Source organism: Aulonocara sp. 'chitande type north' Nkhata Bay, linkage group LG7 (genome assembly GCF_057382095.1).
Source record: "Aulonocara sp. 'chitande type north' Nkhata Bay isolate Kocher_YH1m ecotype deep benthic linkage group LG7, A_spYH_male_GT1.1, whole genome shotgun sequence".
NCBI classification, from domain to species: Eukaryota; Metazoa; Chordata; class Actinopteri; order Cichliformes; family Cichlidae; genus Aulonocara; species Aulonocara sp. 'chitande type north' Nkhata Bay.
In genome coordinates this window covers 16,567,573-16,581,859 of record NC_141350.1, presented here as the reverse complement: position 1 = coordinate 16,581,859, position 14,287 = coordinate 16,567,573, and the positions used below count along the sequence as shown (strand labels likewise).

Here is a 14,287-nt window from a genome sequence, read left to right as displayed (position 1 = left end):
TCAAAAGTGGCAATGTGATGTCATAGCCATCGGCACACACAAGCCGGCCCCTTTATCCTTTCCATCAGCAGAATGACCAGTGGGGGTGAAGGGGAAGTAATGAAGACAGATAAATAAGTGCTAATCTAAATTTAAAAAATATGAGGATTCATCTTCGTCAGTATCGCCACCTCAGACTTTAGATATAGAGTCGATTCAGTGATTGAAGCTGTGGTGCTTAAGGTTATTAAGCTAATCCCTACGTCTGAAAAATGTCTGGCTAACTTGCACAGGCAGAAACAAAAAAAAAAAAAATCAAGAAAAGGCAGGCTGAACATAAATTCTAAACTGGATGCTGAGATCGCGTACATACTTTTCTCTTTAACTATAGCAGAATATTCATGCGTCATAGATGATAAACATGAAAATCTATTTATGCCATTTTACTCTAATGATCGCTCTTCTGCTGGCCCTTAATTGGGTCCGTTTTCCACAAAAACATGAATTATTTGGCAATAAACTAGACTGACAAGCAATAAGACTAGCAACATGTAATTAAGTCAAATTAATTAGAGTCATCTTGTTAAGTTCAGGTGGCTCGGGTAATGAGAGGGAACACATTCTGCGCAGGATTATTGAAAAATAAATAAATAAACAAATAAATTCAAACACCACAGTGAGGAAGAGATTTAACCCAACAGTGGAGCATTCATACATTCTCCAAGTCTTAAAAGTCATGCCTGCATCAGCATGACTTCTCAATAATAAGAGGGAACAGTCATAAGCAATGGATGAAGAGGTGCTAGCAATACAAACGATACAGGGAGACCAGTCTCAAGATGCCGTGAGGACTTGGACATCGAAGGAGGAGCATTGCAAAACAGACCAAAAAGAACAACAGCGACTGGTGAGGATGAGGTGGAGCAAAGCCTTAGGCTGGCCTTACTTGCTGGTAAAGTTGAGGCCTTGGGGCAGAGTTCTCAATCAAAGTGTGAGTCATGACGATTAAAGGCTCATTTTCCTTCATCTAGTCCAGTGTGGAGAGGAGCGATATAGCAAGTGTCAGAAAGTTTACAGCAGCTTTTCATTTCTGAGACAACACCCACAGTGTGATTACACCTCACTCGCTCTCGCTTTCTCGCTCTCGGATGAGGTAGACTCACACAGAAACGTGCATCCAGAGACGACAGGGATGGTTAACAGCAACAGAGAGAAGACGCTCAGGAGCAGGAGCAGGAAGACACGGAAGTACAAAGCTCTAAGGTTCATTTTTATTAGCAGTGAAAAGTTCCCATTAAACGCTGATGTGTAGGAATGTAAAAAGAACTGCGTTTACAAGAGGTGCAAGAAATCACAAATGCTAAGGCTCATCAGTCCAAGTCAAGGAAATTAAAATTACTTATTTCTCAGCGGTTACACAAATCTAAGGCTTCCTTTTGCTATAATTATTAGAAAGGTTTTACTGGACCTTTGTGTGCTATATACAAAGCAATTAAAACTCACAAAGCACTTAAGATCGTTAAAAAAAAGCAGATGAAGCTTTAATATTCCTTTGCAAACACTTAGACGTTAAATATGATACCTTCATCTCTACGTGTTCTTTATATGGCAGAAATAACGACTGTCCACAGTCATGATCAGTTATTTGGATAATGTGTGAGTAAATGAACTAGCGTGAGCTAAAAATGCTGCGATCTGAACTTTTAGCCATTTAAAATCACAATAAAAGATAACAAGTTAGCCTGGCATTGGGATTGCAAATCACTAAAACAGCCGCAGAGCAGGGATTAATACAATAAAAGCAGAGGCATTAAATGAGGTCATGACAGAAGAAGACAGGGCATGCATTCATGCATTACCCCACCTGATTGTCCAAATACATGAGGTTCCTTTGGAGGTGGTGAGAAAGAATGTCGTTCTATCATCAGCAGCAAAAAGAGAGCAAAGAAAAGGCAAAAGGACAGTGAGACAAAAGAAAGGGCAAGTCACATTCTTTCACTGATGCTCTCTCTGTCACACTCTCTCTTACATCCACAATCACACAAGCATGTCATGTACCCAAAGATAACCCGAGAGAAAGGAAAGCAGGACCAATCAAGGTGAAGAAAACAGGTCAGGTACCAGGTGTACTTTCAAAGGTAACAGAATGAGTACACTGCAGGACTAGTCTTGACCGAGTGCATGCAAAAAACAAAGACAATGGCAAGTCAAAGTACCACACAACGTGGTGTGTGTCCGCTGACGCAAACATAAACTAATGAAGCAGGTTGCCCTAATGAAGCAGGGCAACTTGTATAGCTACAAGGAAAACTCGCATTAACTGCACAGTAGTAGATTAAGAAAAGCAACAACAAAAACACCGTAAAATGGAAAAATCTTCAACAGTCCTGGTTGACCTACATCATTAATGGTAAAATCTGCAGTCTGGCATTAAGTCTGGAGACTTAAAGTCCCAAAATCCTGAATTAACTTTTACATATGCCAGTGGCCTTAGCCTCATTAGTTGGTCACTCTTTAAGCTCGCCAATGGCTTTAAGTTTCATCTGCGGATAACATCTGTCTATATTCTTTAGGGGGATAAATGACTCAATCAGCTGCTTGCCCTGCTAAAATGGCCCAAATCTAATTATCTGATGCACTGATTTAAGTCAGATGCTGGTTGCAAAATTATTTTGAAACTGGAAGAAGAGTGTTTTATTTCCACACATTTTGATGAGAAGGTAGCTGGTCCACAAAAAACATGAAGCCATTACGCATAGTCATGTTAGAAGAAAATTCCTTCTTAAATCAGCCATGTGTGAAGACCAAACAAATCCTCCGGATCGAGATGGATAATGGAAGTGGATAAAGATGGCATACACACCACACGCTAACATACACGCCTGCAGAGATGTCCCTGGGGGCCTGACCTTTGGGTTGTCGCCATCCATGTTTAGTTGCATAAGCTGTGCTACAGTGTGCTCCCGGATACTGTTTAGCTCTGCCTGCTGCCGACGCAGCTTTATCAGCAGCAAAGTCAGTTCCTCAGGCTGCAAGGAGGAGGGAGGAAGAGGAGGAGGCGGGGGGGGGGGGGATGCATCGCCACAGTGAAACAGGGACACACCGCAGGGGTGAGGCAGGGATTGGGGGTGAGAAGAAAGGAGAGAGAGCACACCAGGATAGGAGATTTAGAGGTACCAGGATCCCAGTAGGTGAACAGTTGCTGCATTCTAGTCTTGCGTTTCATGCAATTTAGTACCATGTTAGCTAGCAGCATGCACATTCTTTTATGTCCACTCAAAACAGCAGAACAGTTGGCACTCATTACAGAATTGACTTCACACTTTACAAGCTCAATGAGTACAGAGAACTGTGTGCAGCTCTGACATAAATTCTAGATCCTGGCTTAGAGAGTTTGAGTGACAGGGTTTTTAAGTCTCCACTGAACTGAAGAGAGTCTAAGGAGCTCCTGAAGTGAACACACCCTAAATCCTTGGAACACAGATCTGCCTAAACCTGTCTCGAAAGAGTTCTGTCACAATGTCTTAGAGGGATATGAAGGACAGAAAGAGGGAGAAGGGTAGAGTAGGTGGCATCATCAGAAAACAGCATTGTCCTTGAAAGACATCCAGTTAAACCCAGACTGTATAGGTGTACAGAAACCAAGCATGAAGTATCTCAGCTGAACAGCACAGTGATATAAATCTAGGTAGCCAGAAGACTGACATAGACCAAGACTTACTGTTTTGCCTTGTAAAGACTGGGCAGTGATGGTCTGGATTGGGATCCCTGCTGGCATAGACCTCCTATCAGGCAGGTAAGCATACTGCAGAACACAGATTTAATATGAAAAAAGGCCTGTCATGTGCAACATTAAATATCTTTGATATAATAGTCAGCCATAGCCACGGGGTTCATCCAAGTACAAAGAAACATTTGCTACCCTTGATGCATATTTTTGTATATATCCCTCTCATATTTCTGTCACTATAAATATGCTCAAAGCTGAATGTAATTTTGTTTGCGCTGCTTAAAAACAAATGAAACACATGACCTCACTTTTGAACTTTGGGAACTAAAGTAGGCACAAACAGGGTTTTGACAATTCTGATGAGTTTGAAGATCAGTATTTGGTATGACCTCATTTATTCTTCAGCACAGCCTGAACTCTCTTAGTCAAGCTTTCTTTAATTTCTGTATGTTGTCTTCAGGAATAGTTCTCCAGGCTTCTTGAAGGACATTCAATGCTCTTCTTTGGCTGTTGTCCACAGTGGATCAAAACCTGACAGTACTTTTCTGCATTCATAATGTTTTACATCTCCCCTGATCTCCTCCATACTAATGATCATCACTCCATAAGACCTGCTGCTACTGACTTTCAGTCCAGCTCTATTGTCATTTAAAATACCTGAAACTTTTCTCCTCATTGCTCTTTGTTAAGAATGGCTTCTTACAGCCACTCTTCCATTGAGACCATTTCTGATGAGGCTTCAGATTGTGTTCCTTTGCTGTAGATCTTACTTTTAGGCCTGCCATTTCTTTTATTTCTTTTATTTTTTGCAACAAGCTGTTAACGATACCTTTAAAATAGACTTTTTGCTAAGTTGTCTGCTATCTGTAGACACAACATTGGTAACTGGTTCTGGCATTAGGTGCATTTTTCAGTGTTAAATGGCTTGATGAACCAAAAAAAAAACCCCACTCCTTTGAAAATGGTCAAGTATAAGGATTGGACTGAAAATGATTGAAAAAGCAGCCAGTGTCCAAAGAAAAAAACGTGATAGACCTTCAGAAAGCCTGGAGAACTATTCTGGATGCTTGGAAGCAAAATATAAAGAAATAAGGGGTGACTGAAGACTATTGCATAGTAGGCGGTTTTGTTATTATGAGGATGAACTGAACATTTCCTGTTTATGCATCTCTTAGCTGACCTTGTTGACTGGTGGCCTCTGCCGTCTCTCAACAGTCATGTCTCTTCGGAAGATGGGAGAGGAAATTTCAGAGCGAGTGTTGCCCATGTTGTAAGATCTCATTGGAGAGTAGCCGCCGTACATCGACAGGGAGCCATGGGAGGGCGAGGGGGGGATGGAGTGGCTCGGTGCAGCATGCTCTGACAAGTTGATCATGGTTTTGGGACTGGCCATATTGCTGTACAGCCCTGGCTGCCTGCTGTAGGCCTGCCTTTGCTGCCATTCGTACAACTGCCACATGGTGTCATCGCGCATGGAGCGGCGTTTCTCAGTCATTGAAGGACCCATGGCCTGGTCATATACCGATGGGGACATGCTGCAGATGCTGTCCCGCTGTGCCATGCTATTCCTGGGCATACTGCAATATCCATCTCCATAATGAGGCATGTAGGGTACCCGATGGCTTGGCAAATTTCTAGGCAGCGTCTGGTACGATGTGATGCTGGGGTAAAAGAAAAACCAGATAATTAATCATGTATGATATAGTAGATGACCTGCATGGTGTTACACTAACACAGACCTAAAATGATCTGTGTTGGTATAACAATTTGATTATTCTTCATATATTCCATACACAACACCAGATAAACGTGGTTTTAGGCTCTGTCAGGTTCAAAGGACGCAACAAGTTGTTTATAGTTGGAAAAAAATCTCATTGGATTTCTTTTATTTTGATTATAACCAGTCAAAAACATCAGTTATCAAAGCAATGCCATGTTATGAATCTTTTCATTTGTTGGTTTGGTTTAAACTTTGTAGTTGAAAAGCACTTCACGCTGAGTATCATTCTAATTAAGTATCAAACAAGGATGATTCTTATTTTATCTGTTTACATGTGTGTCTTTAGAGAATCTCGCAAAGCAATTCCCTACTCAGAAACAAATTAGACCTTACTATTGACAGCAAGGCTTTAAGAAGTTCCACTTACTCAGTGAGTTCAAAGTCAGTACGGAGAGCTTAATAATAAGAAGACCTGACAGATCCGGGCTAAAACACTCACTGGTCTTTAAATCCCAGTATACCAGTGTTATAATAAAGGCTTGTGACTGCTACACATCCGTCTAGAGAACATGCATGTCATGACAAAAGGAGCTGAAAGAGATTAATGGAGAGAGAATTAAATGTTTACCTCAGAGGGCCAACACAAAAATATTTACTGAGGCCTTATTAGTTTTGCCCATGGTATACTCTAAAGCGAGTGTGTATGTCTATTTGTTAAAAAAAAACAAATAACCACAGAATGAGGCAAAGCTGTGTCAAATATGAACACAAGCCTGATGACAAACGTATCTCTTGACTAAAACATGTATTTTTAACAAAAATGTGAACACCAGGGATGGGAATCAAGAACCAGCTTATTAAATCCTCTCATCAAAACCTCATCAATATACTTTAACTACTTAGAACTAAGAGGAGACCAGTGTCATACTTTCCACCCAATAAAGCCAAATCTGACTTCATGTTGTGGAAACAGTCTAAGATTTGACTCTTGTGGAGTAATCTGAAGATAACTGGTGCTACTGTACAGACGACAGCGCCATCTGAATAGCATCATTTCTCTTCTTGCAGTGTACGCATGTTATAATCAAACAATTACATTTAAAGCTTATACAGTATCATGTCAAGACGGGTTTTTTTGGGCATAGCACTGAACCAACCTTCTGGTATCGTCGTCCTGGCCACGTCCTCTCTGTGTGCGAACCCACTGCTCCAGCTGCTGCATCGAGCTGGTCCGACTCAGGCTGCGATCCGGCTCATGTGGGGAACTTTGCAGAGGAGGGACTCCAGTCCCATTAGCTGGACGCTGTTCTCCAGATCCATTAACTTGGGGGCTGTGTTGTGATCCGTCAACCTCGGTCTGAGGCTGCGGCGAGGTCATATTAGCCTTGATGGCTGCCGCCTGCGCTGGCTGCAGTTTGATACTGTTTATTTTGGTGAGTGGACGTTCACGGTCGGCCCCATCCTTCTGGAAGCCGTAGCGCTCTGCATCTCGCTGCTTTCTCTCCTCTTCTTCTGTGGTGGGGGAGACGGCTGCGTGCTCACGGTCAACCTCACGGTTGCGCTCATTCTTCTGGATTTCGGTTTCTGTTCTATGGTTGGCCACATGGTTGATCTCTTGAGGTCCACACTGCTCCACTTTTAGTTTGTCCAACCTAAAAGAGACAAGAAGGTTCAGGCTTGAAAAATCACAAAACACTGGAACTCTTTCAATAGACATTTTGGATTATCCAGACTTAAGATACGCTTGTCTTCAAGTGAAATCTGAGAGTGGCGTGTTGTTTTATCTTCCCGCCTTTGTAATCTGTTTACAACCCCTCTGAAAGCACTGTTAACTTAATCCTACAGACTGTATTACTACATGAACTGTTAACTTGATGCTTGTTGATATGAATATGAAACCAATGAGGCATAAAGTAGCTGCTGATGCTGAAAAGTGCCCTTTTAGTTTTCTGAATGGATCCATAAACGGTTTCCACATTTGTATTGTATTCCACACAGTATTTGGCTTGGTCTTCTGTTGTGTTTGTATTTTTTCCAATTTAGCCACGTTTGAGCTGAGAAGCATTGCTGTTCGTCTTGCTTGGATGATGTCATACAAGCACATGTGGAAGTTTGCACCTAAGTATTCAGGCATCGTTCCTTCCTTTTGTTGTTCATGTAAAAACTGTTACAACCTCAGACAATAGGCTAAAATGTCTTTAATGTGATTAACCCTTACGTAAATCTGGGTGAGATGATTCATGTCCAACTAATTATTTGGTAGGAATTGCTGTAAACGATGTTTGATTCACATTTTTAGGTTTATACTACAATATACTACACAACTAATGTTGTGAATTCAGTTCAAACTAAAGCAAAGTGCACAATGCCTCTTCCAGCTGCCAGAGAAGGGGAGGCGTGTAAAAGGAAATCAGATATCTCCAGTAAAACAATACCTCAGCTGAGACACTTCAGAAAAGTGATGCTCAGATCCCAGTAATCCATTTGCTTCTCTCTTTTGCCTCCTGTCTAGAAGACCTGCATACCACTCTGTGCTCCCTAGCGAGTTATCTAGAGGTAATAGATGCCACTATGCCTTGACCTTAGACAGACATAAGGTCACAACTTCAAAGTTTGGCAAATTCCTCTCAGCAGCATGGCTCACTGGGTTAGCAATAAGAGAGCTGCAGAAAAGGCATTCCTTCAGAGTTTCCACTTGTATAGTTTCAAATAGCAGCACTAGTCACTTAATGACTTCTCCATCTTTCTGTGCCTCCACCAACCAAGCAGAGCACACATTTAGCCCTGCGAGCATTCAAGTTACACAACTGCAAAACAAACGATGAAGTAAATTTAAAAAAAAGATGAAATTACAGAACCTTTTTGTTTTGAACAATGTGTAGTTATATAAGATAATCTTATAGTAGCATCACACGGTCCCATTTAGCAGAGACTTTCAGAGGATTTCAGGCACTACTGCTCTGTGTAATTACACTGCTCGTTACTATTACGTTTCTGCTCGCCCATGTAAAAGCAGGGCATTAGACAGGCAGCCTGCCAAATGGCAGATATTTAACATAGTTTAAAAAAGAAGAAGGAAAAAAAAAACCCTGTCCTGATGAGTCAGTGATCCTGATCAGCCAGCGCAGCTGTGCACATCATCCCTTAAACCACCTGCATCATGCCTTCACAGTGCACCCACAGTCTTATGTATGTTACTCCATAATAAACTTTAGCGCTTGAAACAGTTACATAACATGAAAGAACATCGTAGCTTCTTCAACAAACCCAGAGACCAGAGATGTCAAAAGTGGGTGTTGAAGTGTTGCCGAAGAACTTAACAGGGAATTTAAAAGTACTCTCTTCCAGTACAAACAGAAATCAGAGTCTAGAAATGAACCACGTGATGCACAGCTGTTAGTACTAGTTTGAAGAACTGTCCTCAAATGGCTTTTTCAAACCCCCCCCCATGCGCTCGCAATTCAAAAATGACACACCCACTCAGCAAACATGACTTTATTGTCAAAGCTCTTACAAACCTTTTGACTGGCTCTGACTGCACGAGTGCAGCATCTGTCATCACTTTCATCCAAGATTCCATCTCTTTGGCTGTGTCTGTGCAAAAGTAGTACGTCCTCATGTTGGGATGTGTCGCCTGTTTTGACAGTACACGGGATCAAGGACAGGAAGAGTTATCCACACAGTTACCTGAAAGAGAGAAGACAAAAACTGGTTGACTAGGATTTTTAAGGTTTCCTCACAATAACAGGAGGGTAGAATATTGCATTTTACACACACACACACACACACACACACACACACACACACACACGCACACGCACACACACACACACACACACACGCGCACACACACTTTTTTTTTAGCAACTAATGGCAATCGGTGCTGACTTGTGAGATATTCTCTGCAGTTAATGATAATAAATCAAATCCTTAAGTCATGCTAGATTAGGGAAGTAAATCTGCCACAATACTTACCATTCAGTGCATTGTATGGCAGACACATGGTCGGTTGTCTCTTGGTTCCCTCGTGGTGAACAAACCAATATATTGTTAAAACAAACACAGGAAGAGACATAATGCTTCGTAACCAACCTCAATGTGCAGTTTTCCAATGTTTAAAAAAAGACAAGACTATAATTTTTCTAATTGCTTCACAATAATTTTTAGAAATAACACACTTACTGATATGACCTTTGGCCACAACAAGAGACAGGAAAAGTTGAGAATGAAAAATATACAGTCAAAAGGTCATCCCATTTCTGAGTGAATCACTGAACTGAAGAGCTTGTGTCCTGCTTTCATGCTTTTCTCTTTTCTAAGTCTTGTTTTGGGGGTTTTTTCAGCCTGAATCTAAGTTGGAAAAGGAGTGGGCTGTGTGGTTGGAGAGACCTTGAGCAGACTCCTGGGCGTCTGTGTTTGGCTGTGCTTGGCAGGACAACTTTGTTGTCTCTTTGGGTTTATGAAGAACCCACAGTCAAATCCTTTACACACCACTGTGATCTCATATTATAAGTCCGTTGCCCTGAAACTTGAATCCTGCGAGTCAACTTATAGCATCATAGTACTGTAGTCCTACCTCACTGCTGTCAGTAGTCAGTGTAGAAATATGAGTCGTACTTTAGTTGTTAGCATTAGCGACTAAACATCTCGCTTTGTCAATCAACCAAAACTTCTGAAGTAACAACCAACGTGTTAAATAGGAAATAAAACCTAGAAACTGCTCAACATGTCTAAAAATACACATACATATATTGTGAGATCACGATAAGAGCCACTGCAGCACCAGTTTTAAAATGTACCTTCTGTGAGACTTGCACATTTATTTTTATGGCCTTATCTACAAGTTTTTCCATTTTCTCTAGAAAACTAATTCCTGTCTTTTCTTCTTTAAGTGTAATAAACCATAAAATATGCAGCCTAACAAAGTCTGACAGGAATGAAAACATGCACTGACCTTGAAGGCATATTTTCTGGTAATGTGATCGTCCACAGACAACATGGATATACGAAAGCTTGGCAGGAGGATACTGCCGAGAATCCCCTCCTCTTTTTCATCTACAGAGGAAAAACAAAACACAGTGTGTATATATATATACACACTATATTGTCAACTCTTATCTTAAAGCGTTATTTGTAAACAGGACGCAAGTCAAGTGGACTGTGAAAGGAAAAACTGTGCAGTGTTTTAGTCAGATAAACATAGGACACCAAGTCAAAACATTGGAAAAGATGAGCACTGATTCAGTTCTGTATGCAGCTAGGCTGCTCTAATCCTCATTAAGTTAACAGACAGGGTTCCACATTGACAATTGTGCACACTCCACATGGGGGGGGATTAGATTGGGTCCCAAGTTTAAGCAGAGTAGCTTACTCTCCAAATTCCATAAAAGCAAACTGTACTGCTTACCCAAAACAGTGCAGGAAAACAAAACAGTGACTGCTGCAATCCCTTATAGGCATGGACTTTGTCTGGTTTATGTGCAAGTTTGCATGTGTGTTACTCAAAACCATTATGTTAGAGTCAAAGTCTTTTAACACATATTGGCGATGATGGAATGAATAAGGCTGATCATGAATAAAGTTCAACATTGTGAGTAATATTTAGGGAAATATATGGTAACATCAATCTGGACATTCCCAAACATATCAGAAGTCGAGCTGTTTGCTCAGAAGTTGTGTTAGAGACCTGCCTCGCTTAACTTATTTTCAAAAGAGGGGCGGATGGATTTTTGACAGCGTCACCTGTCTGCAACCAACCGGGCTCTTTGCCACTGCCTCTTTCAAAAAACACAACAGGCAGAGGCTTCAGCAGAGCAGTCTCATCATGGGATATCCTGATGCGCAGAAATAGAGTGATAACTACAACAGCAGATAACGGATGTATTCAGATGAAGCAGCAGAGTTCACGACCTCTCTGCCCACTCTCTGCTGATGGATACAGTTTCTCAACATATCCATCTGGATAAAGCCTTTGGGTCCGCCGCTGTCCGCGGCTTTTGTCAGTCAGTGGGTGGAAAGAAGGCGACGGGAATGGCAGACACCAGAAATAACACAGACTGGATGTCATCCTGATCAGCAGAAATGACGACTACATCTGCATAAAGCGGCGGCACTGGGAAGTGCAGCCTTGTACAAAGGTAAGGCTTGTATTTTCTCACAGTTTCAAACAGCACACCTAGTTTACACTTGGTCTACACTTTAAACATTCTCCAAACAGAGATGTGTCAAAATTAGATGTGAAGATTGGTCCAACATGAGAGAACAGCCATTAAAATCACATTTTAATCAATAATAGATTATATAAAATCGATAAATCGCATCGAAATGTCCACACATTTTACAAAAATGCAAACTACAGTAAGTGAGTGTAACTACTACTAACACTACTTTCAGACTCCTATCATGTAAAAGCATGAATGATGACATGACTTGCATAAAAAGGAATCATTCAATAAACTTGTTTCATCTTGTTTCATCATGACTTAACATTAAGTGTGGAATCCTATTAGTATGCTTTAATGTTTAACTCTGCATCCAGGTCTTGCGTAAGGACCTGGCTTTGCTTGATGGAAAAAAAGGTGATGTTGCAAGCTTTTTCACCTGATAAGTCTCCTCAGTTGGTCCTGACATGTTCTTTATCACAGGGACTCAGACATAACAATGATGAGAAAAGGCATCGCTTGTTGTTGAAGATCACAAAAGCACTTGAACTATTAATCGACAACCGGTGCCGCTAGATGACAGGACTGAACTCACCTCTGTAGTAGAAGAGGCAGAGGTCAGAAAGGACAAACCACCTCTTCTTCCATAGCTTCATCCCTGTACTGTCCTGAAAAGACACCAGAGCAATAGAGGACATTAACTCCACAAATGTTTGGGGCTTTGATTTTTTTCTAATATCTTTGTCTTTTTTTATCCTATTCAGCACATGCTGTAGTCCTGTGATACAATCCTTTCCATGTGATCAATTGTTTGCTACATCATCTCTAAGGATTAACAGCCAATCACTTCTTTGTTGTATTACATAATTGTGTACGACTTTCTAGGTTTCCAGCTGAGACAGGTCACCATTTTGCATTTGTGATCCAAAATGCCTCTCTGAACTTTGGAAATTATGAAATAACCCCTTGCTTAAATGAAGACGGGTTATGGAAGTCATCCGATCAGCACTGCAAAATTTCGGACTCTCAAATTTAGCTATTTTTGGCCTGAGATGGGGAAACTTAATTTGTGGCATGAAACAAAGACAATGCAACACACACACACACACAAACTTCCTCTGCTTAAGTTGTTCTTCAGTATCAGCTCAAAGCCTTTAACGCTGCTGCCTGAAAAAGATGAAGGGTGAAGTAAAGGGTATTAACTCCCTGGTTTACTTTAATGGAAAACTTGAGCAAAGTCCTTAATCGTAGCCTCCACCAGGAGACAAAAGCAGGAGGGGGGATCTTAACAACTCTGTCATTATGGTCAAACGGCATGTGGGCTGCAGTTTACTTGAAATGGAAATTCACTTCCACAAACCAGAATGGTTAAAACATTAGTATCAAGAGAGATTCAAAATACCAGATGCTGCGCCGTATGTTCATAAAAGAGGTAGATGTGAAATGTAACAAGTTTTAAAGATCTTGTGTCCACCACCTTTCCTCAATTAAATCCAGGTCTTAACCCCCCCTTTTTTGAATGTCAGTAGCAGAAGAATAAATAAACTTTATCAAAAAGTTCTGTCGAATCTTGCTCTCTGGAGGCTTTCGCTATCACATCAATCACTGCGGCACTTTGTTCTAGCAGCGGACCAACCGAAGGACTGCAGCTTCCCCTCAGCCAAGGACTTCAATGGCTTCCAGTTTTCAATGAGGCAGGGAAATAAAAGTGCAAATCCAGCTTTTATTCAGGCTAGCAGATTTGTGAGTCTTTTGCTTGATCTACGTCACCCTGATTGATGTTTCCAAAGAAAAAAGCAGCTGGCAGCTGCACCAAAGGAGCCCATCGTGTGCTCACAAAACTGCACAGGGTGCCTGCAATCACCGCTAAATGAAACTCCCAGTTAGGATGCACAAGGGTGTCCGGTCTGGCCCCTTTTTACTCTTCTGTAAGTAACCAGGGAGGTTTGCATTCATACAGTGGCCCTGCTGGATGAGCAAAAACAGAGATGCACAAAGAAATGCTCAGATTGTGCTCATCTTAAGACTACTGCTGCTGCTGCATAACCACTTGCAGTTAAAAATGGAAACAGACCCAACACTGTTTTATATTATCACCTTTGTATAGCCAAGCTTTTCCTTGCCTCTGACTCCAAAGATAATACTATCCAGCAGAAATCAGGGGAGCTCCTGACGTGAGCATGCTCGGACTAATAATGCTAACATGCTGTTTAACGTATTTTTTCCATGTTTATCAACTTTATTGATATTTTGCACTTTCACACAAATTGTTAACAGGGTGGTGTAAGACAAAAGGTCAGGGTATAACCAAAAAGATTTCTGCAAAAATCCATCCGCACGTTGATACATTTCAGTTATAACCACAGTGGTTTAAAAATATTGATACACACATGCGTCGAAGAAAACAAATTGTATGATCTGTCCTTTAAATTTCTGATTGCATTTTCTGGAGTAAAGATTACCTGGAGCCGTGCAATCCTACTCACCTGTTTATACAGCCAGTTTCTCTTGATAACCGGGGCACCGGGATTCCTCCTGATGGAGTTGGATCGTTTCCCGAAGTTGTGAATTTTTTTAGAAGGTCTTGAGGGCTACAAGTTAAATCAAATTAAGCTCAACACACACACGGAAAAGAAACATCTAGATGTTTTAAGCCATTAAAATGTGATCCACTTGTTTTTCCCATTATTTTCTAAC

At 41.2% G+C, this 14,287-nt stretch overlaps 1 protein-coding gene across 11 annotated transcripts in view; it reads right to left on the bottom strand.

Annotated features, from left to right (window-relative positions):
- Positions 1 to 14,287, bottom strand: part of LOC147324902 (pleckstrin homology domain-containing family A member 5-like) — an 89,382-nt gene that overhangs the window by 14,271 nt on the left and 60,824 nt on the right. For 7 of the 11 annotated variants that reach the window (XM_086299057.1, XM_086299056.1, XM_086299059.1 and 4 more), the window contains 10 exons: positions 14,077 to 14,181; positions 12,186 to 12,258; positions 10,384 to 10,484; positions 8,948 to 9,063; positions 6,587 to 7,081; positions 4,890 to 5,370; positions 3,701 to 3,784; positions 2,889 to 3,008; positions 1,844 to 1,897; positions 926 to 1,006 (listed from right to left, as the gene is read on the bottom strand). In XM_086299057.1, coding sequence (XP_086155183.1) covers positions 926 to 1,006; positions 1,844 to 1,897; positions 2,889 to 3,008; positions 3,701 to 3,784; positions 4,890 to 5,370; positions 6,587 to 7,081; positions 8,948 to 9,063; positions 10,384 to 10,484; positions 12,186 to 12,258; positions 14,077 to 14,181 — 1,710 coding nt within the window. The other 4 variants (XM_086299058.1, XM_086299064.1, XM_086299063.1 and 1 more) reach the window with 4 other exon arrangements.